Genomic DNA, 25,675 nt, shown 5'->3' on the forward strand with positions numbered 1-25,675 from the left:
TTCTGGTATTTCCCTTGTGTGTGAGATAAAAATTACCATAATTTAATTCTAAATTATAATTATTTCAGAGCTAACTATACAAGTCCTTGCTTTTATCGTATACGACACCTGCAGAACGCACAAAGTTAAGACGGTACGATTCACTGATTTTAAATGTTTATAATTCAAAAATTATTATTTCTCCTTGACATTCTAGTATTAGAATTTTCATCTTAAAATGATCTCAGAAATTTACACTTGAGCGTTGTTAAATCTTTACGGGATACCCTGTATATTTTTTTTGTAAAATATAATTATTATTACTAACTTTATAAGATAATAAGTATATAGAAACAGAGTTTTTAATTATAATTGTTTTATCGTGCAATTATAATCACAAATACTACACTTTTCTCTCAAGTGTAGAAAAAAGTGTTGCACGATAAAAAAATCTTTTGCTCTCTCTTCTAGAAATAAGAACATTATTTTCGCACAAATAAAAAGTTCTTTTGTTCTCGACCTAACGATGTGAAAAATTTCACAAATACCGGAAGCGCAATAATTAAAACAACTTTATAATATCGCATCAATTTTCGTCTAGCATAACATGTTACTGTTAGCATTACCGGTTAGCATTAAAAATGGAGAAAAGTAGATCGTTATGCTCACGAGATAAAGGTATGAGAGCAACTACAAAATGATCAGCTGCTGCTGATTCCGGCCAGTTTCCTCTCGAATCTGGCGTAAGACGATACAGTAAAAGGCTCCCAAGTGCAGTGCGTCATTCGAAACTTTCGGGTGCTCGACAATGCTCCCATCTTTTCTCGTGCCTATGCTGTGTCATTTATATATTGTTCGAAGAGGTAAATTGCTACCAATGTGCAAATTTGCTCGATATTTCTTCGAATTTCCGCGAGTGCCGGTTATTTTCATGAAATGGGCTGTAATGTAAATTAAACGTGCATATTAATATTTCAATATTCTACTCAATATTTATATTTGATGATGTTGTGTGTGTACTAATATTTTGTTATACAATTATATGCTTCTATATAATTTATCAAAACCTGCAATTAACTCAGAAGAAGATATACGAGTGAGAATCAGATGTAAGAAACAGTGTTTGTATATATATTTAACGTAAATACACTCTTCAAACCAAACAAATCAATGTTGGATCGAAACTAGATCATGCAATTACTCGCATGAATTTTTCATGTAAACGGCGCACATGATCGTGTTAAGTGCAATTCCGTTTCATTAATTACAGGCGACCGTACATGTGCCGGTATGATTTATACTAATGATGCTAACGAGTAATAAAAGTGCCACAAATGCAACTGGACTCCGGTGGCAATTAGCAATGATGGATGATTCGTTAAACAAGAAATTAACGAATTTGGCAAACATGCCATTTCGTAACGGGAGCATTTGTTTTCGTAATGTCCGCCTGCGTAAGCGAATAATCGACTATGTTGAACATTTTGAATTTTATTTTTGTTCTTGTCCGTGTATTCTATATCAATCGATCGCAAATCTTGGTTAGTTATTTTAATTGTAAATAGCCGATGTGACCATATTCGGCACGGTGTGCATCGCTTCTTATGGTTCTCATCCAACTGGAACGTAAAGATCGCTCGAGAAATGTAATATAATTTGAAATCAGGTAATCAGGACGCGTAACGCATTCTATACGGAAAATACATTCACGCGGTTAGCTATACGCTACGATAAATTTCTGATACGGCAGCACGCCACGTGGCATGCTTTCTTGAGATAACTCGAGCTTTCCACAGCGGAATTAAAGTGCGGGCCCTTTTTTTTACACTACTATAAGTCGTCCGGTGCAGTGTAACTAGTGCGAGAATCGAGGACGTGCATGCTTTCACCTGGCTAAAGTTAAAGGTCGTCGTTGACAACTACTAAATCCAGTGACCCCTTAAACTTAATAGCAATTTAATGCAACGCACCGCGAAATTCATGTACGAGTCTTAAACAATATAATTTATGAGCTGCACGATATTTTAGAATGGCTCTTTCTCTCTTTCCTGCATTAGTCTTTCCATTCGGCTGCCCACACACATACATATATATGTTTGATTGATTTCTTATTATATTAACTATTTTTCCTTTGATTACGCTCTTTATTTTTTTCTGTTTGTATCTTGTATCTTTTATTATCGCTTTATTTTATTCTATTTTTATTTATCTCCTTTGTTTTTTTTTTATTTATAATTTATGAATTATTTATATTATTTTTAATTGTAAAAATTAGAACAAAATCAAAAATAAATTAAAAGAAATTTTATTTTTTGTATTTATAATTTTATATATATTATTTTGTATACGATAAAACGTCCGTCCCAGAAAGTCAAGAGTTCTAGATTCAAACCCTGACTGATTGTGAAACGTAGGATATTTATCGCAATAAATTTTTTTACAGTGTTTTAATAGGTTTATTATCATTGTTATTAAATTGACGATCAATATGATTTATGATGTTATTTCCAGTTTTAATTTATAATTGAGTTTTAAGTCCAACAAATCGGATCGGCGCGCATTTTATAGAAGGAAACGTATTTGCAGATTTGCATATGAATATCATTAAGCTAATATTATTAACCAAGCTTTAGCCGAAAATGGAATTTTTCTTCTCTTATATTATTTTTCCTATTCTATGTTATTTTTTTTATACGTTTTATTTTGATTATCTGTATGTTCTTATACTGAAAAAAGTTGTTCATTTGACTAAATTAATTATTTATTTAACTAAATTAATTTAGTTGTCTTTCTTTCCTTCATTGAAAAACGATTAAATATAATATGTAGATTTAAATACATATGTATATTCTTCATTGAAAGAAATAAAGGCAAATTATATTAAATCAATTAACAGAAATAAACTATCTTCGGGGTTAAAACAGATCTTAATGCTTAAATATTTCAGAGTGAATTTATTATACATTTCCAATTCTGTGCAAATCGCGAAATCTTTCGGTCTTGAAACGCAATCGTGAACAGAACTAGAATAGTAATATCACAAATTAAATTGACAAGTAATTTAATCATTTTTTTTATACTAATAAGCATCTTAGAAAAATATTAATAATTTGATACTAATCTAACAATAAGTATCTTAACAACTGTAAATAATTTAATTTATTGCAAAAAATACTACCTCGGCCGCAGGAATCGATTAATTTGGTCAAACGAACTATTTTTTTTCTCGATGTAAACAACTTTTCGTAAAAAGGATATTAATCCTCTGTGTAAACGAAGATCATTTACATCCAGGCGATTTTTAAAATTAAGGCCATCATACATACAAAAATTTTAATTGTAATCATAAGGCGATAAAAACATCACAATCACAGTCGAGAGTTTTAAAACGTGAGATTGCATTTTGATGATTTGATGATTGGTCGATTTACTTGTAATTACGACTAAACTTTTTGTACGCGTAATGGCTTTTATGAACATTTCGAAAATAAGTGAGTCGGGCGCGACTCCTAAAAAAACTTGCGGAGTGTAATGCCATATTAACACTATATATAGACTATCTTTATCTATCTTTCTCTACGATTGTCACGTTAAAAGATATTGTAGTCTTTGTTTCGGCGATACCGCAAACATTCCCACTGTTCGAAGAATAGCGCCGCGTGAAATGCATTCTCGATGCAGCGTCATCAAACCGGTGCAAATCGCGAAGGCGTATAGTTGTTGCTTGGTAATGTTGATTATGTCGATAATAAAAAGTCTGACGTTTTGCTGTAACGGTTGTGCATAAGACGATGACCGACATTGCAAAAGTCCAATCTCTATATTATCCCCGTTCACTCTTCTCACCTGTTAACGGTTTGTTGGAAAAGATAACGTTTCTCCGATCGTAAAAGTTTCTTTCACGAACAGATCCTGCGGTAGCGTCAATCCTAGCGTTGATATAACCATTGGTGACGATTGTTTTCCGCGGTGGAATGTTTTGAGCCCGAGCAGACGGGCGTGAAAAAGCATCGTGAATTATCATGGCGAAAGTGTAAACGGTGACCTATTTCTCGAGGGGCTACTTGAAACTGTGTTTAATTATCCCGTTACACAATCGTGAAATAAATCCCGGAGCTCCAGGTCGTAAATTATATTTAGAGGCTTTCACTAATCGTAAAAATTGTTTGTTCTGCCTTGATCATTCAAGTGTTTTACAGTTTTGCAACCAGTAAATATCATGAGTTAAAATTCTGATTTCAAACATTTGCTGTACCGTCGAGTAATTATTTTTTTTTTTTTTCGATAATGTGAATACTTAAAAAATATTTGTTCATAATTTGATTAAAACTGTTATTCGATTATAAATTTTCGTAAAAAGTCATTCATTTTCAATACTCTATCGCTCGCTGGATATAAGGAGTTGAGAAGTGCAAACGGACAAGCAAACTCGACAGCCACTTAACGTTTTCCGTGCAAGCTTAATTACATCGGAACACGACATCACGTGCGTTGCCCAAGTACAAAAAAAAACAGCAAATTATTCTTGTGTTTCCCTCGGCGTTGTGTTGATACACGCTACCAAACAACGAGATATATATAATTGGAACAAAAGTTCGTAGCATTACTTTATTTCTATCACGTTTACACGTTTTTGAAAAAATTTTACAATTTGTTAGAGTAAAGTTTTAGATTTAAAAATATATTTCTTGAATTGCGAAACAATGATTCTTAATGGAGTTATAAGAAATTAAAAGCAAAATGCTTCTTTTATTTAATTCGCGATAACTCAGTAACGAAAGGTCCTCAGAACATTTACAAAAAACAATTTTATAGCGAAAACTTTAAGCTATCTTGTTAAAAAGTCGAAAATTTTCTCAAATTTTTTTTCGGGGATACGTGATAAGCCCACAAAATGAGAAAAAAGTTTCCTATTTTATTCATCTCGTACTTTCTATATGAAAAAATTATCAAACTTACAGAAACTCAAAAGACATAATAACCGCGAAAGTAAAGACTTCAAGCTTTAAAACTCTTTTTTAACTTAAATTTCGTTCATTTTTAATGAAGTTAGAGCTGTCTGAATTTTGCAGCGCTTTCGTAACGCGCTTTCGTAACGCTACAAACTTAAGTTCCAATCCAATAGATACGAGATACTTTGGTGTGTTTGTTCTTGAGTTTATACTTCACGTGGAAGTTATGACGTTCATTGTTCGATGATTAACTCATTTGAACACAATAGCTCAATCAGAATTTAATCAGAAACGTAGATTCTACATGAAAAGAACAATTTTGCTGAATGATCTAAAAGTTTACTGAATACGGAAAATAATTTTGTTAAATCATCAAAATAATTATGTTGGAAAATAAGAAATAATGAGCAATGCTGCAAAAAATTTTTATATTCTAGCAACCAGTTTCCAAAATAAAAATATTTTGATGCTTTAACAAAATTATTTTCAGATCTGTATCCAAAAAAATTTTTAATCTTTCAACAAAATTGTTCTTTTTGTTTAGATTATTAAATGTTAATCAATTGAAGGAGACGGTAATTCCCCTTGACAAAGAAGCATATCTTAACTTAGAGCTGACGTGGATTTGTGGCCCGGTCTCACCAACTCCGATTAAGCTAATCGGTCGATTAAATTTCAGTATTGCCAACTGCAAGACTGAAAACATAATTTCCTGGCAGCTGTGAAGAACGATATAATAATAACAGCATAGGTCCTTATTAATGGCATATTTCTCAATCGCGAAAAAGCCGAGACTAGGATATGAGTACTCGTCGGTGCCTCGCTAGAAAAAGATTTTTTAAATCTTGCAGTCGGCAATATTTAATCGGCCGATTAAGTTGTCGAATTTGGTAAGACCGGCCCTATTAGACTCACTTAATCAAATTTCTTTGTCAAGAATGTCAAACAATTCCATTTTCATTAAATTATATTTGCAACTTTAGATTATTTTTATTAAAAGTATATTTTCATTAAAATATACTTACTAGTGACTAGTCTATTCATTTTTTATGTCATTTTGATTAACAAATGATGGTTGTAGCGTAGGTCGAGTAGTGCACATTTACACCGAAGTTATACAGGCGGCCTATTTCAGGTCAGGTCACCAAAAAGCGAAGCCTGAGTTACCAGGTCAAGTCATCTCTCAAGCGTTTACAGCAAAGGACCTAAATAATTTAGGCCAAATTTAGGTTATAAATTGCGACCTAATTCATGGTGTAAACAGCCATTGTAGTAGTCATTGTACATGCTAACTTTGCATACATTGGGTAAATATTGAGCTACATTCAATATAAATAATTATGTATGGTATTGTTACTGATGCTGTGGGTGTATAAAGACGCCTCCTATAATACATATATTTGCTAATGTTGGCAAACGTTGGAAGCACCTTTATGCATCCACGACATCAGTAACTATTAACTATTATTTTGGCGTCAACTCCAGAGGATTAAATGAATTGAACACAAAGGAAATTAACACAGCTAGGAAACACAGCTAGAAACATATTTACCTTTTAGATAAATATAAGTGCTTTCGCGTGTCCGCGAAACCGAGCAATGTTCCTGGCTGTGTTCCGCGTGGAAACATTTTGCACGGCGAGGGGAACTAAAAGGATTCTTCGATAGGGTGGGTATCGCGCACCGACAATCTCCGTCGGCCATACGACACGCGACATAACGTGACCATCGCCAGGTTCAATGACGACGACCGCGGCGATTGGTCGAGGCCGACCGTCGTTAGCTTTATGCACAATTTAATACGGAAGACAGAAACGCATAGAGGGTTGAGCCAATAGGGCCTTTCGAAATACATTATGTACTGACGGTACTTATCAAATGGATTTCTTAACCTGGCTGAATCAATTGAAAAATAAGAATACCATAAACTGAATTTAATATTTACTATTTGTAATTCTTCAATTGAAGTCTCATACATGTATCATGTCTTATACGATATCGCGAGATTGAAATTGATTAGTTCATCAGATTTCCGTTAAAGGTATTATCTCTTCACTTTTGTTACAGGGGACACTATATTGCATCTGACTCTGCTTCCGACCGGTACGTGCTTCTATTGCTGCCCCATCCAATTGAATCGGGACGTCCAATTTCTATTGTATACCAGGTACATGTGCATGAATCAGAATTACTGTCACGCAATAATGTACCTATTCCACAAACGCTTTAATTGTAATTTAATATCGTTACCTATCGTTACATTAAGACCAAGACTATTAAACGGAAATTAATAATAATTAATCAGAAATTTTGTTAATCTATTAGTTCTTTAGAAAGATGTCAGCTAGACCGTTAATTAATCATTAACTAAGAATTTGAAGATTAGTTTTCCGATAGTCCGCAAAACAACGAGTCCATCATCGATTGTATTAAATTTCACAAATTTTGCTCATCATAGCGACATTTTTCTTGCGTTTCGCATTAATCTACGACAGGCGGAATCCAACGTATCCGAATGTATTGGATTTTAATGATGTCACAACGCTGCGAAAGAGTAACTTCAACGATAAACACCCGACTATTATTTACATACACGGATACAGCGACAGTAGTTCAGGAAAAGGTCCCATTAGTATACGAAATGGTACGTACCTTATAAATATCCAAAACCGATAAGCAGCATGTCGCATACAAAGTTATTGTTCGCGGAAAAGGCTTTGACGTAAATGCATAAGGAAAACAGCGTTCTGCCAAACTCGACAGCGCTTCACTCACGGAAAAAGTTTTAAGAATATCTGAAAAATTTGTGAAATAAATTTGAGCTTGTTTCACAAAACTTCGATGATGATAAATGTATGTGGCCATTTCCAGCTTCTTGGTAGGCGCGTGATGCTACAGCGACGTATCGCTCTGAATGCGAAAATAGCTTCTTAAAAGTCATCGCGATGCCTTCGTTTTTCTTTCCGCTCGTAAAGTTCGTGGTGAGCGAATAGGCTAAATCCATTAGTAACTACATGATCTACAAATCTATCTTGCTAAACCTCAAGAGACTGTCAGAATGACGAATAGTGGACACCATAACTTGCTACAGTAAATTGTGAAGTTTTCCACTCTTCAGCGCACAAATTGATCCAATTCAACTTTTAGTGGCCCCAAAGGAGTTGTCTTCGTTTATTCCTTGTTTAAAAAAAAAAATCTACGTGTTTATTTGATTGTTTCTAAATTGATACAAACCCCGTTTACGGTCAAGTTATCAAGAGAGAATGAGGTTTTTTTCTTTTTATATTTTTTATATGTAGAAAGGCTGTAGTGCGATATTTTAAAGTTATTGTTTTTCTATAATGTAATAATTTATATTAAAAACTTGATATATTTTTATATATTGATATAGTTTTATGATATAAAAATTATCTTTTGTTTCAGCTTTGAGCCGCTTTGTTTATTTGCTTAAAAAAGAGGAATTTTACTTTCTACTTGTTTGGTTTCTTTTTAATTTTTACAAACACGGTTTACGTTATCGAGTGAAGCGATTGAACGATGCCTTTTTTAATACTTTTTTATATGTACAAAGATTTTAGTATTTCCGAGTATTTGTTTCTACAGTTCATTAATTTATAACAGTTTAATATATAGCTTTATAATTTAAACATTTATTTTATGAATCTAATTTACTCTTTGTTTCAGCTTATCTGCGTAGTGGGCACTATAACGTGATATTGATAAACTGGCCTAAACTGGCAGTCTTACCATGGTACATAACAGCAGTGAGAAATGCCAAAGTTGTCGGACCTTACTTAGCGCACATGATAAGTTGGCTCGACGCACAGAAAGCTGTATCTTTATCCAAAATTCATGTGATCGGCTTCAGTTTGGGCGCGGAAGTTGCTGGTTTTATGGGAAAAGCTTTGGCACCTCGAAAGGTTAGATACTGTAGAATCCGCTTAATAACGATCACCACAGTTACACCGCATTGCACCGTTCGCTCGACTAATCGAAGGCCGCATTATCGGAACTGCATTAGTGCCAGGAGTTTCAATCGAGACGCGATATCGACGAGACCGACAGACTATATGTTAAGCGTGTGTATTTGTGTGTGTGTATTTGAGAAACGCGCTTTTAGATAGGTAGAATTACTGGATTGGACCCGGCTTATCCATTGTACATGAATACCGGTGAGGACGGTCACTTGACATGGGCCGACGCTGTCTTCGTTGATGTCATTCATACTGACGGCGGCAATTTTGGATTTCCAAATCCACTTGGCCACGTCGATTTTTACCCGAACGGTGGCGTGAGACGACAGCCCGGCTGTGATTTGAAGAGCATCGTTCGCATGGGCTTCAGGAAACTCATAAATCAATACAGTGAGTAACTCGTTACGATGTCGAGCCGCGAGCTCTCTTACTATTGTCGAGATCTTTCTTTCTCGAAATACCTCATTCCCTCTTTTAACCCTCTAGAGCTGACGGATGTATTGAATCGATTCAATTATATTCTTTATGTTACACATCAACAAACTTGAATTATTGTTATTAGGTTGATGCAAATAAAATGACGGTTTTCTATAATATGTGGTTTATTATAATATGCGGTTTATTATAATATGTGGTGATTTTTATCAATATATTCTCCAATATATTCTACAACATTTTTGATGCAAATAAAATGATGTTTTTCTGTATTACTATTAAGAGTAGCCGTAACTTCATTAAAAAATGAACAAACTTTAAATTTAAAAAAGAATTTTAAAGCTCTCTCTCTCTCTCTTAAGAATTTTACTTTCAAAAACTTACTATATTTTTTGAGTTTATGTAAATTTGGTAATTTTTACATATAAAAAACTACTAACTGAAAAAATGAAAAATTTTCTCCTAACTTTGTAGGTCTATTACGTGCCCAAACAAAATTGAGAAAATTTTTTACTACCTATCATGAAAGCTTGAAGTTTCCTCTACAAAATCATTTTTTAATAATGTTCCTACGATTTTTTGTTCCTGAATTATTCGCGGATTAAGTAAAAAAAAAGAATTCTGACTTTGATTGCTCCGTTAAAAAATATTATATCGCAATAAAAAATATACAGATTTTAAAAGCTGAAATTTTGCTCTATCGAATAGTATAATCGCTAATTTTTTAAAAATGTTGTAGAATATATTGTAGAATATATTGTAGAATATATTGGAAAATCACCACATATTATAGAAAACCGTCATTTTATTTGCATCAACCTAATATTAAAATAAATTTAGCAATTCATTCTTTTTAATAAGAGTGCTTATTATATAAGAGTGTGTTCCTTAAAATTAATTGGTGTCTTTTAATTGACATATATTAAATAGATATTAAATCCTAGATAGCACATAAATATACTATAGAAATGTTTTATAAATGTTTATTTAGAATACTCATATATTCTATAAATACTGAAAATATTGTCAAACATTAATGATATGTTCATAATATTTGAATAACACAATTATAAATGTTTTACGAACATGCATAGAATATTTTATATAATGTTTTATACAATATTCTATGTATTTTTACATACGTCTGAATCTGATCTTATCCATATTGTAAAGTTGGTACACTATGTATGTGCAATTTACTAACTCTACGAATATTTTGAGAAACATTCTATGAATGTTCTTTTTATTACGGATATGAATTTCTCATTAGAATATTCTATATATTGAGTCGGAACAAAAATTCGTAGCGCTACGAATTACAAAATTCAAGCAGCTGTAACTTCGTTCAAAATGAACGAAATTTAAATTTACAAAAGGGTTTTTTTTAAAAAAGTTTTTTTAAATAAGTAAACCTTATATAAATAAAGTAATATATTACGAACAATGTTACAAATATTGGAATCGACATTAGAGAGTTAATATCGCGTTTCGAAGCATCTACATCACCGTCATAAGTTTCGCTAAAAGTAAATCGTTGTTTTCTGTTTAGTTACCTGTGGACACAATCGAGCGTGGCGTTATTACGCGGAATCAGTGGAGAACCCTTATGGATTTGCCGCGAGTCGATGCCCAAAATGGCGACCCGGGATCTTGGCAAATTGCGTGTGGAAACCTGAGGCTTACATGGGTTACGCAGCCGATACCAAGTATCGGGGCAAATTTTATTTAAGCACGAATTCACGATCGCCGTACGCCATGAATTTGACAAGTCACAAACTTAGCAAATGAACGTTACCATACGTTAATCTTAATTTGGATGAACCAGATTAAGAGGCGAACGATTTTCGATCGCTTCTGCCAGGATGATTATCTTGGATAAAACTTGACAGTGGGAAAATATAAAAAATATTTTTTTGTAATTCTTATATGTTTAAACGCGGGAAAGCTTCTGTATTCCTGTTACTTCAGTATTCTCTATAAACGATTCATGACCTCAATTAGTGTTACTTTTTCTTTGGAGAATTACTAAAGTGACATTGGAAGTTTTTTCTCCTTAAAATAACAGAGTACGTGATGGAACATGGTTTGGTGTAGCAACAATATCGAAAAGTTCGAACTAAATTGCGATAAGTTGAAGGGAAAATAACTAACTTGTGCTGACTATTTTAATGTCGAGCACTGTGATCTCGTGCCAGATAGCAGCACGTTGTTTACAACATTTATCGTTCTAACTTCTAACTCTAGCTTTAATTGTCAATGCTCTACGAGTAAACGTCACATGACTATATAGTTATACATCTATAATTCAGATGAAATACGTGACCAAATTTTGCAACAGCGGACTTGCTGAATATATAAATACTCACTTTTATGACAAACGATATGTGGAAAAAACGAATTCAAATTTTTGTAGAAACATATTTTTAACTTGTATTTATATTATTAATATACGTTGCCTCTTTTATGAGCGTGAAGAGTTATGTGCAAGAGTGAAGAGTTATACACAATACTAATCGCTCAAATGAATTGATATTGATTAACTGCAATTAAGTTTAATATCTATATCTTTTTTTATAACGATGCTTTTATATACCGCGTGAAAAAAGTATAGAAAGCTAAAATAAAATATCAGAATAAAAACGCTAATAATCGAGGAAGCAACTTGCAATTTTCGTGTTATTTCCTCTACATCCTGCCTTCGAGATATGTAAATTTCAAGGCCGAAGAATTTTATTATTTTCCATCTTGGGTAATCGATGAGGAAACCTCTGGAACCATATGCCCTTCGAACAAGAGGAAGCACGTGCTCATATTAAAAATTACAAATGCCAGCTTGAGAGAATATCAATGAAGAACCAGACACATGTAGGAAAAAGTTGGAAATATTTAAAGAAACCCCGAACGAATCGCTTTGTATTGCTTTTATTCTGCACCATTCTAGAATTATGAAACGCAGTGATTCTCTACGACTATCTTCATGTGTTTTTAAAGATTGTTTATGACTAAATTAATATACTGAGTTTGTCTCCGTTAATAATGTTTAAGAATTTTATTTCTTATGGATGTCCATAGTTCGTCCTCTTAAGAAAGTATGGTTCCGCGAAACTCATTCAACTTCATAGAACTTGCTGGCCGAACTTAAGTTTCGAGACAAGCCAAATTGCACGTCGTGGCTGAGAAAATTCCCTCTGCCGTTTTTAATGCTCATTAGACGAAGATAACTTTTCTCGTCCTTTTACGGAAGTAACTTTCTCAAAATATCTCGCGAAAGACTTCTAAAATCAGTCCACGAAGACAGCTCTTCATTAAATTTTATCAGTGTAGTTATATGTTTGTATTATAAGTTCTTTTAAAGATATACCATGTCAGCGATTATGAAAAACATGAAATCTGGACTATTGAAATATAGAATGAAACAATAACACTAGTTAGACGAACTGTAGACAGAACAATATAACATATTCAGTGGTCGGAATGTAATTTCAAGGATCGATAAGATGATTTATGTACGACAGAAACATTCCCTGACTCATCTGGAAGATAGCACCGTGACCTTTCACGATCGCGTACCGTTAAACTGCATTGTTCGATTTCGGAATACATTTCGTAGAATGAGCAATGAGGTAATGTAATCAAGCGCGTGGAAAGCGAAAAAATCGCGCATTGTCTTTTAAAGCAAAAAAGAGAATTCCCTTTCTCTCTTTCTCTCTCTCTCTCTCGAAAGAGACGTTAGGAGAATCGACAAAGTTGAAAATACGGTAAGCCTTAGAATCACGAACGACATAGACTCCGTGGGATCTGGCTTGCGGTCAATCAACCCGGCATGTACACTGAAAAATTCAGTACGACGGGCAGGTCGATAAGAATCCAATGGCCAGGGTTATAGATGACCCTAGTCTTGAAAGACCACGTTATGTGGAAGGTGTAAGGCGGTTTTCGCAGTCTACGCTTCAGCACGTTCGACCGTGCTCGGTGTTGGTTCCTTCTCTCTTGGGGAGAAGCTCCCTCGAGTATCGTTACCAGCTATATTTTATCATGATTATATATACATATACAGCACGTATGAAGTTTCTGTGCATTTTCACTATTATTTAGAATTTATCAGTTTAAAAACAATTTTTTTCGGCAGAATTAAAAATTTGGCATTGTCCGCTTTCAAAATTTAAATTTATTAATTTATTAATTTAAATTGATTAATTTTATGATTTTTTATGCTTTCTTATTTTCTCTAATAGAGATTTCTATTTTCGCATCTTTTTTGCAAAGTGCTTAAAAATTCGTAAGTTCAATTACTATCTACAAAAATTTAATACTGAAAGGTAGTGATTAATTGCTTATTTTTAATATTAATACAATCACTAATGATTGTAAGACCCACTTAATATAAGTTGATTAATTTCAAGGAAAAGCATTGATTAATTTCAAGGAAACAAAATGAAAACTTGTATAAAAAAAATTAATGTTAAGTTTATTTTAATAAGAATAATCCAAATTGTAGATATAACATAAAGAAAATTGAATTGTTTAATTTTTGGAAATGGAATTTATAATTGATCCTCCATCAATTATAAATTTCTTTGTCAAACAATTTAATTTTCTAATTATTTTTATTAAAACAGATCCACTACTAATAATTCACTATCAACTCAAGGATATGTATAATTGAATGGGACCAGAAAACCTACATATGTCAAATTCGCAGAATTAGAAGCACTATTATTCAATGCTTTTAATATATAAAAATTATCAATAATTATTTTTTTAATATTAAAATTAGCCAGTATAAAAATTTTTGTATAGAATATAATGGATAAAGTCCGGAGTTTATAGATAGATTTCGTAATTTCTTAATATTCGCACGGAATTTTCTTTGCCAGCCTACGAAGAAATAGAACTGTCTCGCGGTTATCGTCGTCGTTCATACACTTTGCGAATCGATGAAACGAACTAACGTCGGCGGTTTCCGCGCTGCTAAAATCGCTGCTATGTATCGACCATTCGATCCTTGCATCGTTGGGAGCATTGTCCTCTACGGAAATGAGAAACGAAACACGAAACGTACCACCACCTCCACCGCCACCGCCGGCGTCGTGGATATCGATCCTTCTTTGTTCTCGTTGTTGAACATGCTTAGACTCGAGCAATTCGCGTGTGCACCCTATGACGGTTACATTACGTGTGCATGTGAAGAAAAACTCGGACGAGTACTTCCTCTATACTCTGTCTCTACCATTCATACTTTCTTTCCATTCTTCGAACCATTTATCTTGAGTAAAGCTTACCACGTACAGGATGTGTCCCAAAGCGCTAACATAATACTCTCATTTTTCTCTGCAGCTTGTCTTGTAATATCAATCGATGAAATGATGACAGCTTTGTCGAATAAGAGATAAATTGAGTAGCCCATTAGAAAAAGTCATTATCTCCACTTGAAATGTTTTTTGAGAGAACAAAAGCTGAAATAGTTTTTCTTATGTCATTCTTATGTCATTAATAAGATCTTTTTTTAAATTAAGAAAAATTCATTATTTGTGTTTATTAAAAAATTCATGTTTTAGTTAACAAAACGTAATAATACAATGTGCTGTAGTATAATATAGCATGAAAAATACAATTTCTATTAAAATAGAATTCATTTTGCAGCTAGCGAAATATTTTAGCTGATTTTAGAATAAAGTGTTTATCATTTTTATTAAATATTGATAGATATAAGTGTAATTGTAACAGTGAGATTTTGCAGATTTAACATGTTTTCTCTCTACAATAGTAGGATTTAATTTTTTTGCAATTAGGCTTATCTTTTTTTATAATTTGCAACTGTTTTCCATATTTTTAAAACATTCATAACCAAGAAATCCAAGGGTTGCAATCTACTTCCTTTTTTTAATTTTTTTATATAACTACTTTTGCATATTGGCTATTCAACTACAATACTTTCGCATATTGGCTATTCAATTATTCCTTGTTTTACATGGCTTTGTACTCCACACCGATTCATTTAGCATAAAAAAAAATGTTCAAATACATTCGATAATGTCAGGCAATTAGCATCGTACAGATGTTTGCGTTTATTTGTCCGAAAGAGACCACCAAAGGCATTAACGTCTCGTTAATATTTATTTATTACAAAGGACGCGAGCCTACAGCACGTCATGAATAGACACATATACTTTTATGTTTTCAAAGAGGTCATTATTTCAGACCTTTATTATTACAAACTCCGAGAGTACACCCGATGACATTATACATTCGTGACTGTTGTCCGAGGTCCGAAGGGTGCGCGAACTTGTCCGCCCTTTCCCATTCTATTCATTTTGTTCTGTTCTAATTCCAAGCTGTCCTATAATGGAACCCGAGTAACTAAATTGAGTCTGTTTTTCCCAGACAGTCAGAAACAACACTGTAGACAAATGCAAATCTGCTTTCTCATGCACATTTGATAGAACGCTATATATTTACAACGCGAGAAAATATTCGAGAAATAACCTTCGATCATCGAGATAAATTATTCGCATTTTCGAAAATAACAAATTAGTGTAAAAATTAATTCAGACTGCTGCATATTTCACTTTGTTTAAAAAAAATAAAATATAAAAGATGCAGCATTTTCTCGCGGTAATATGAGATTTTATTAAAATATTTATAATTTTGAATCAGAGAAAGGAAATGAGAATTGAATATTTGAGATGTATGCAAAAAATTATATCGTTCCCTTCCCAGGAAGAAATGTTATATATATATATGGACATATTTTATATATAATTTTATATAATTTTATGTAATTATATATATAATTATATATGAAACATTTATGAATTATAGTATATGAAACATTTTTCCCCCCCGGATTACTTTGAAATAAAAGTGATGTAAAAAAATGTGACTTTCGAGTTATTTTCATGAATAAATTAGGTAAAGATTATTCTATCACCAAAAGTAAACTAACTTAATTTCACAGTCCAGTCCCAAAATAGCACTTGTGTCGTTCTTAAGATTTCCAAAGAGATCATCATCACCTTCTACAAAAGTGACATATTTGGAGTTGTGTTATTTTTGTAAATAAAAAGAAAAGTCTTCTATAAATAATTTACACTGTTAGAAATCAAAGGAATGGTAACCCAATCCCATGAGTTAAATAACATTTTATTTTTCACTTCCATGAATTGTATCATTTTTTTAAATAAGAGAACGATTGTGCTTTTTCGCTAATTAAAATTTAAAAAAGAGTTTTTAACAAGAACTAGTTAATAATGTAAGTTTAATAATAACTCTTTCAAACGCTCGACTTCAAATCTTAAACCGAGATCAATACCTGCTCTTGTAATACGATATTATGTTAATATTATGTTAATTTATGCATTGCTTTAAAAAATGTTAATATAGCGGAAAATAAGAGTTAATGAAGCAAATCTTTATGAAATACTACAAATATAATAGTGACACACAGAGAAAAAACCCGTTCAAGAAACTGTCTCTTGAAATTGAATAACGCTCATGCAATCCAACGGAAGCGAAAGATTGCATCAACCATATATCGCACTTTATGGTGATTCGTGCGACTTTAATGATATTATCAACCCTCGAATGTGTCAGAGGTCGACGACCAAACTCTTGGGAGTGTATTATTTAACTTTATGCCACGAGCTCCTGATTTTAAACTGATATGCATGCGCTTTCTAAAAGTGCGCAATATAATTTATATCTTAAAAATTCATTAATTTGAAAATGTTCTCTCGGAATAAAACCACATAAAATATCTATAAAGAAATATTGGAATATTGGAATATTTTTAAATGAAAAAATAAAGTGTTTCCGGACAATTTCAAAAGTTTGCAAATAAAATAAAACAAATAGACTTTTTATTGAAAATTGTTAGAACCGCACAGTTTAGATCGTTAGCTGGCCATAACAGTGGATCGAAAAGTTTGTCAGATCGTCGAGCGCCCGACGGCATCGACGCGTTAGCCGTTGCAGGGTGGTGAACAACGAGTCTCTGGAATCGCGTGGACATGCACTTACGTGACTCGAAAGAGGAAACAGCAGCGGTGTAAAACTTTAGTCAGCTAACGGTCGCTACCACAAAATACAACCCTGTTAGCTTGTTATTTTCTGCAAATCCAATTATACTGCATCGAGGGAGAAAATTCTCTCTTTTTGTTTTTATATCTGTTGTACCTTGGACATGTATGATCTGTTGTACTTTAAATGTATGTGCCCATTTTTACATTAATATAAAGAAAAATATCTCGAGAAGAATAAATAAAATAAATAGCCTATGCAATATAAAAGTTGATGAGATTTTAAACAACAATGTCAAGCATTCGTGTTCAAACTGATTAGACTGAAAGTCTGAAGTAGATATATTTAACTCGACAGTATTTATATTTTGCATTATAAAAAAATTATAGAAATTATAAAAACTGAAACTTTTTTTACCTTTGACATCAATTCTTATCGTAAAGTATTTTATGTTTGCCGTTATTATTTATTATAATTTTGTGCGACTTAACTTTCATTTCTTTGTTTGCAACTGTAAATTATTGACACATTATATTTTTTTATTCTTTTATTGTTATGATTTGGATTAACTTTTTTCTATTTGTCTTATAATAGTTTGGGAGACATCTAGATTTTAACAATTTTAAACTCGTAATAAATTCAAGATCTACATAGCCAAGCGTGAGATAAAATCTTTATGAATTTTAACTATAATTCCAAATTATGTTATTAAATATATGTAAGTATATATACATAATATATAGAGGAAAGGCCCCTATTATGAGATACCGAATTCATTTTGGGTAAATGCTAGAAGTCTATGGGCAGAATTAAAAAAAATAATAGGTCATTTGGAAGAGAATTTAATAAGCTGTAAGATAATGTTATAAAATTTAATTCAAATTTCATTTTTTTTTTAAATTAAAGAAATGTTAAAAGTGAACAAATCGCAAAGTCAAAAAATTATGCTTTTAATATGAGATTCCCCGAGAAATCGATAGTAAAACGCAAAGTATATCAGTATTGTAATTAAAAAACTTCATTTAATGTGTTTCTAAAATACGAACACAGCCAGCGTGCGCAAAAAATGAGCATGCGATAGATTATACCCAGAACTCGTCTTCAGATAGTTCGAATCAAGCATCGCAGAAATAGGACGTTCATTTCGGTTGTTCTTTTTATTATTAAACAATAACATTTATACTTTAGCAACGATTTTCACTATGACATAAGAACATGGGTTATTTCATATTAGAAATACCCCGGGTATCTCATATTACGATTTCCACGTCTTACGGTTTTACGATCATCAAATCTAACTTCTGCAATTAAGCAATTCAACATATCCCGTATTTTTCTATTAGTACGACCTTACTCTATCACTACATGAAGAATTTATTGCCAAATATTTATTTATTAAATAATAAACAAGGTTTAAAAGCTCATTTCAATGAAACTTGAAGACATCCAAATTCTAAAATCTTTTTTTACAATGACTACAGGCATGATTTAATAATGAACTTTCTACTAAATAGCTTTCAATCCAAGAGCAATAAATTCATGGTGGAACCAATAGGAAGCGTTTATTAATAGTTTATTAATAGTTTAGCAGAAACGCCGCTATCTCATGTTAGGCGCCTATCTCATAATAGGGGGCTTTCCTCTAAATTATTATATCTGTGAATTTATATATATTCTTTACATATTTCTTTATATTTCATATTCATTTATCAACTACGTTGTTGAAGATGGTTCAAATTTGGGTCAAACGTTGAACTTTTATGTTAAATATTCTTTATTTTATCAAACACAGGATGGATCATTTTAATTTTCTCAAAATCTGTAAGTTTAATATACAATACCTAATACAAGGCATCCGACTGACGGTTAAAACCTTTTAAACCTTTTCAGAGTCATGATCTTGACACCATATGCCAAAGTCAATAAGTCTGTTAGCGTTGCTTGCACTTTTGGCACTCTTGGAAAACACCCTATAAAAATTAAAAACTCTGAATGATATACGCGACTGTTTTGACATTTGTTTTATTCTAAACGTAGATGGATCAGTGGAAACTCGAAACTGCCGCGAACGGCATTGAAATAATATCGAAAATAAAGAAGAATGATATCTGATGCCGATAATCTCGAATGAGGTACACATTGATTTTCTTTTCCTCGTCCTTCATCTATCCTTCGCTATCGTCGTTGTCACGACGGCAGTAAACGAATACAACGATTAAAGTCCACGTGCTTGGTTAGGTACGATCAGGATCTTAACGTCAAGTTGGCGTGAGCCTTATCTGAGAAATGCGAGAGCCGTCACCTACATCTCGTCCGCGTACCATCGGTTTCGTAAGAATCGCTTGATTTTTGAACGACGGTACTCGGTTTATTCGGTTGCTTTTACTAAAGTTCATGTGTTTATTGTCAAGGTTGAAGTTGATCGCTCTTTTGCGGAAACTTTCAAGGCTCCCCTGGTATCATTTAATATCACGCGAACAATGTTGATGCAATGTTAATCTCTTTCAAGTTCGCTTTTTTTTCGTCCGTGCTGATAATGGAATATCCTCTCGTTTTCTCCTTCTCCCTTGCTGTCCAGTAGTTCCAGTTTCCGATAGTGAGTAACACGTGGTGATAAATCAGTTGGCTGGACGTGAACTGGCTTCGTGAAATTCCGGTTTTCACGGCACCGCGAACGCGGTCCACGGTTATGGAGGTTGTACACGAGGCATTCGAGATATCCCAGTAACGATCCGTCGACTGTATATGTAGCTTCTTGGCAGGTTTCCCTAGTGTCCCTACTTTTTATTCGTTTCATCTTGCCGCGGTCGCTTCGCCAAGTCTAGTCCTAGCACTGACTTAACAAATTGTCCAAATCGGAACGTCGCGCAAGGAACGACCTTGTGAGTTTCACTGGAAGACCGTGAATTTCAAACAATTTATATATGTCGTACAGCTGAGATTTAATTTATATAAGTGGAATAATGGTCGAGAGAGATAAATTCCTCGGCGGTTTTGCTGGATTCACACTGGATCCGACGTGTGTCGTACGACATTCTGCAATCATCGATACGAAATAAAATTCTGCTTTCTGATTGGTTGCAGAGTGTTGTACGACGCACGTCGAATTCAGTGTGAATCCAGCATCTCTTCTATCCGGAATCGCGAACAAGAACTGCCCTTCGGCAGTTACTTTTCAGCGAGGGAATTACTTGTTAGAACATGCCGTTTCCGATACACTATTACCGCGCATCTACATATATCGCAGAGTCACCGTAAGTCGTCTTTCCATCAGCAATCAGCATCTGCTAAGTCGACCGCACGATAGCCCGACGGACGGGAATCAATACGTGTTCAGAGTTTACAGTTTCCCGGAGTTTCCGTACACAAATTCCACTGCAGCATTAGCTATCTCTTGAGTGGACATGGGATACAATAAGCCACTCGGCAACCTCAGATTATTTTTATAAATATTTGTTTACACTCTCGCTTACACTTCAAATATAATAACACAACAATTTTTAATTATACATAAAGAACGACTTTCCTAAAATAAACAATATCTTTATTTTAGACCGTATATGTGAGAAACACAATCAATACTAGGAATTTAAAATGCCTATTACGGTCGAAGCTGGATCTTCGTTGCTTTAAATAATTCAATTTTGAATTACTAATATATACTTGCATATGTACCATATTGTAGTCTTTTTTTTTCAAACTGCGCGCCGAATTATTTTTCCTTTCCGAAGGCCTCGGTGGTCTAATGGCTTAGGACGCTCATACGGAATACAAGAGATCCGGGTTCAAGTCCCAGCCGAAGTAATATTTTTTGCAATAAATTTATTAACAGTTTTTAACATATTATCTTTATAATATATGATGCTTGATGGTAGCATCGAATTATTAAATTGCTTGTCAATTTAATTCGCGATTACTAGAGAGTAGTTTTAATTGCGTTTATTTAGTCCGGAAAAATAATTCGGCGCGTAGTTTGAAAAAAAAAACACTACAATATGTGCAAGTACATATATAGTATATATTAGGAATTCAAGATTGAATTATTTAAGCAACGAAGATCCAGCTTCGACCGTAATAGACATTTTAAATTTCTAGTATTGATTGTGTTTCCTAAAATATTCAAAAATTTAGATACAAATCTAAAAATGCATAATTTGGCTTATAGAATTGAAACGCAAAATATTCTCAATATCGTGACTTTTGATAAACAATACAGATTGTCCTATGAATTACGATTCAATTTATTAACATCTAATATACAATTCAAACGTTTCAACTTTAATAAGTTTTCATCAGTGTTTACTTTCAATCTATTAATTCTTCAAACCCCTACATTAGATTATTGATTTTGAATGAATTCCTATCATACATTAAATAAATTAATAGTAGTTTACATATATTTAGGTTCAGTACTTTTCTTATATACGTTATTTTAAATCGACGTCTTCATCTTGTCAATATTGTCACTAAGTCAATGTTGTAACGTCAATGTTATCCAATTTTTCAATTAATATCGAGAATCTTATTAAGTCAATTATAGCCTAGTCTATCCTTTTTTTTCTCTTTATCTCACTTAACGAAACAATAGAGAAAAGAAAACTAAGTTTTGGACAGGTCTGTTTCAGCAGCTTGAATGTCTTACATAATTATTTCGTTAGTTGAACAAAATTATTTTTAGATCTGCATTTAGCTAAATTTTTAGATATTTCGACAAAACAGTTTTTTCCCCATTTATATAAGAATAAGTTATATTCTTTTTGCCGACATTATTTGATTAGTCAATAATTTTCTGTCAAGTTAAAAAATAATTTTTCCTCTTTTCTGAAAAACTTAATTTTTTGAGTTGTTTCACTTTTGAAGTAAGAGACCGATATGTAAATAATATAAATGCCGCGATAACGACGGAAAATCAAGACATCGCTTTCCTTTTCTCTACGAAATTACGATGAAAGGGTTAATTATAAATTTACTTGATACGAAAAATTATACGGGTACGGAATGAATGAAGTTTTGGAGATACGGAGCATTAGGTGCATTCAAAACAATAAAATCGCGCTGCGCGTTCACTTGATGCGAAACGCTATCATGTCTCTTGATCGTATCAATGAGTGCATTCAGAACAATTAACAAGCGTTCGCTGAACGCTCAGTGAACTCTTTTATCTGATTAGCATATTCCATTAGATCTTAAAATATAGACCAATCAGATGAAAGAGTTCACTGAGCGCTCAGCGAACGCTTGTTAATTGTTCTGAATGCACTCATTGATACGATCAAGAGACATGATTTATTTCAATCTTATTTATTTCGTGAGATAACGCAAGAGACGTGAGGATCGAAATAATAAAAACAAAAGGGTGGTTAATAAGGAACACAAAGGTATACAAAACAAGTGGTTATACTCTTTAGGAGATGATACAGCTTTCTCTAAGAGATAGGGGATGATCACGTTACCTCAGGGTAATCGAACCCTTTCATCGTTTCTTCGCGCTCTCTCGCGTAGTTTATCCTTCTTCTCACCCTACCTCATCCGCTCGTGTTATTAACATCCTCGTAGAGACGGGGTATGTAATCTCGTATCATCTCGTTGACGGACCTTCAATAAACGATGTACATCGAGAAGCGTGAACCCTTTGATTAGAAAGGGTAAAATGATTTTTCCCATGAACCCGTCGGCATCGTTGCTCGCGTCAGGGATCAATATTAAACGGCAATAATACTTTCACTGCGTCACGTTTCAGAGTTGTTGTTTGTCTTCGGAATACGATATACCGAAAGCAATCTCATCGGATATATGTATAATAAATGGCTATTGAGACCAATAATAGTACACACCTTTATTTTCGGTTACCGTTTATCCGTTCTATTTTTTGCTTTTTGATTCGTATTTCGATGCGACTTATATTTTCGTTTCCACAATGTGAAAATAATATCCGATAAATTCGAGCCAGTATAAATAAATATACAAATGTATTTATGTATAGTTACATCATATAATTTTATTCTGATTAGCCACTAAAGGTAAACTTAGATCTATGACGTAACAACAGGTGGGATAGTTTGATCGAGAGACGCAATTCTTTTACCTACCGGCAGGTAAGTACAAATTTAACAAGCACGATTAAAAATTTACTCACGATTTTATGGTGAAGATGTTGAAGTTCTCTTTCGGTTACTCTTCTACGGGACAACTCGCGTTGCTCCTGCCTGTACTGGTTGTACTTGTAGAAGAGATACATCCCGGGTAAGGCTAACACCACCAGAGGTCTCATGAAGCTGGACCGTCCACCCTCACGAGGACGTTGTTCCGGTAATTCTGGGTCCTCCTGCGGCTGACCGGCTCCCTCAGCGACAGCCGGCACGGCTGCACCAGCTGCTGGCATCCTTCTGCAAAATACCAAACAAATTCAGAATTAAGTCTCTTATTCTGAATTAGATAAATTATGAATATTTTTCAATACATAATAGAAAAGAGAATATTAAGTTTTAACTGTTTTTCAGCTAACAAGAAGTAGTTTCGAGATGTATAAAATATTACATTAAAGAGCTGCTTAAGTCGAATTGTGTGATGATTGTTTATTTTGGAAAAATATTGACAGCAAGAGAAACATCTCTTGAACAGCAGAGAAAAATCTCCTTTTAAAGCCTTCACAAGAAAAGAATGGTTCTGCTGAGGTATCTAAAAATTTAGCTAGATACAAATCTGAAAATAATTTTGCTGAACAATCAAAATTAAGCAGAAAAAATTATGTGGAAAACTCAGGCATGAACAATGCTATGAAAAATTTGGACGTTCTAGCAACGTCCTACATAATTATTTTGATATTCCAAAATTATTATCAGATCTGTATTTGGCTTTTAGATACTCCAGCCAAAATCGTTCTCTGTATAATATTTATGCCCGGATTCATAGTCATACTTTATACTTAACGTTTCCTTAAATTTATCTTTAGATGCTCAGTAGCCGATAAAATAATTCGTAGAGTATCTGAAGATAAATTTAAGGAAACCTTAAATATAAGACCTGACTATGAATATGAGCAAATAATTTATGCATCTCGAAACTTCTTCATGTTAGTTGAAAAACTGCCAAAACTTAACGTCCTTCTATTTGCAAAAAAGAAAGTTATATATTATGTTGAACAATTTATATCTGGATAATACCTTTTTTGTTCTAAATATTTCTCTCTGAATTGTGCTATAACTGCAGCATTATTGTGAAGCTTAATCAGCTAACGACAAGGAATTCTCAGTGACCGACACGATGTACTACTGCGCCGCACAATATACTCGTCCCGGTGTGCATTGTGGCTTCATTGAAGATATCGAACCACGATGCCAGCTATTCCGCTCATTTGAAGAACATCCGGCGAACTGAAAGCGTCTAGCTCGATTATTGTAATTTCCGATTTTTTTCACTTAATACACACGCGTTTTAACATTTCAGTCTCTTGGGGTTTCCCTTAAATTCTAAGGTATTAATTCTCGCGAAAACGGCGTGATCGACGACACGCGGGATTTTAGTTTTTTGTTGTCAAACGAATGACGAATTTTAGGACAAAGGAATTAGCTATTGCTTATTGGTTCCCATCAAATTCATTTTTATTTCTATCCTCCGCCGTTGCGATACCGGGCCAGTAGGCGCGCATAGGTCGTTGTAAACTCCCAACACGAACTTATCCTTCTACTTTTTCTGTCATTTCTAGATATTTATAGTCTTCTCTAATGTATGTGTATGTGCTTCGTGCTATGATATCTAGAGGAAAATGGTTTCCCACCCGCATATATCCTCAAATCTCGCGACTTTAATCTCGCAACTGTCGCAGCTGCGATTATTTCCGCAAACTCTAGTATAGGTTTTTGTATTTCTTGATTTAGAAGCTACAAAAAAAATAGACAGACGTTTCGCACTTTTTAAGCTAGATACGCCTTTATATAAATTCGTATAGATAGCACGATATATTTTTAATTTTGTTTTTTAATATAAAAATAAAAGCAAACTTTTTTTTATTTCGATAAGAAACTGTAGAACTATAGAAAGTGCCTAGAAAGTGTAAATGAAACTGTCATTCTTTTTTACATTAACTAGAACAAAACAGTACGCTATTCGTACGCTATTCGGCATTTAATACTATTAAAAAAATATACATACAAGTGGTCAAAATGAATAGTCACAATCGCTTATATTTATATCAAATATAAACGACCACAGTGAGCAGCGTGTAATGTAAAGTGTACTAAAGTATAATTTTCTTTTATTTCTTTTATAACAAAAAAATGACAAAACAAAAATACTATCATTTTCACATTACCTTGCG

At 33.3% G+C, this 25,675-nt stretch overlaps 3 protein-coding genes across 4 annotated transcripts in view; 1 reads left to right on the forward strand and 2 right to left on the reverse strand.

Moving 5' to 3' along the window:
• Nucleotides 1-24,952, reverse strand: part of LOC108765587 (protein split ends) — a 36,898-nt gene extending 11,946 nt beyond the window's left edge. For both annotated transcript variants that reach the window (XM_018514373.1, XM_018514374.1), the window contains exons 1-2: nucleotides 24,522-24,952; nucleotides 23,495-23,744 (exon numbers count right to left, since the gene is read on the reverse strand). In XM_018514373.1, the coding sequence (XP_018369875.1) occupies nucleotides 23,495-23,740 (246 nt within the window). In that variant the 5' untranslated portion in view covers nucleotides 23,741-23,744; nucleotides 24,522-24,952. The remainder of the gene's footprint in view (nucleotides 1-23,494; nucleotides 23,745-24,521) is intronic.
• Nucleotides 719-11,739, forward strand: LOC108765588 (pancreatic lipase-related protein 2). The gene is made up of 6 exons (XM_018514375.1): nucleotides 719-842; nucleotides 6,998-7,097; nucleotides 7,426-7,574; nucleotides 8,615-8,850; nucleotides 9,051-9,294; nucleotides 10,889-11,739. The coding sequence occupies exons 1-6, from the start codon at nucleotides 788-790 to the stop codon at nucleotides 11,125-11,127; spliced, it is 1,023 nt and encodes a 340-aa protein (XP_018369877.1). The 5' UTR covers nucleotides 719-787; the 3' UTR covers nucleotides 11,128-11,739.
• On the reverse strand, nucleotides 3,542-4,003 carry LOC108765589 (uncharacterized). The gene is made up of 2 exons (XM_018514376.1): nucleotides 3,826-4,003; nucleotides 3,542-3,747 (listed from the first exon to the last, which is right to left on the reverse strand). Exons 1-2 carry the CDS (start codon nucleotides 4,001-4,003, stop codon nucleotides 3,542-3,544), a joined length of 384 nt encoding a protein of 127 aa, XP_018369878.1.
• Nucleotides 24,953-25,675: the final 723 nt, after the last annotated feature.

Source organism: Trachymyrmex cornetzi, unplaced genomic scaffold (genome assembly GCF_001594075.2).
Source record: "Trachymyrmex cornetzi isolate Tcor2-1 unplaced genomic scaffold, Tcor1.1 scaffold5, whole genome shotgun sequence".
NCBI lineage: Eukaryota > Metazoa > Arthropoda > Insecta > Hymenoptera > Formicidae > Trachymyrmex > Trachymyrmex cornetzi.

Excerpts from the sequence above, each read along its gene's own strand:
- LOC108765588 (XM_018514375.1), top strand. The coding sequence starts at position 788 with ATGCTCCCATCTTTTCTCGTGCCTATGCTGTGTCATTTATATATTGTT. Across the intron at positions 7,098-7,425 it reads CAATTTCTATTGTATACCAG|GCGGAATCCAACGTATCCGA; the intron begins GTACATGTGCAT and ends AATCTACGACAG. Across the intron at positions 9,295-10,888 it reads GAAACTCATAAATCAATACA|TTACCTGTGGACACAATCGA; the intron begins GTGAGTAACTCG and ends TTTTCTGTTTAG.
- LOC108765589 (XM_018514376.1), bottom strand. The coding sequence starts at position 4,003 with ATGATAATTCACGATGCTTTTTCACGCCCGTCTGCTCGGGCTCAAAAC. Across the intron at positions 3,748-3,825 it reads TTCCAACAAACCGTTAACAG|CAAAACGTCAGACTTTTTAT; the intron begins GTGAGAAGAGTG and ends CAACCGTTACAG.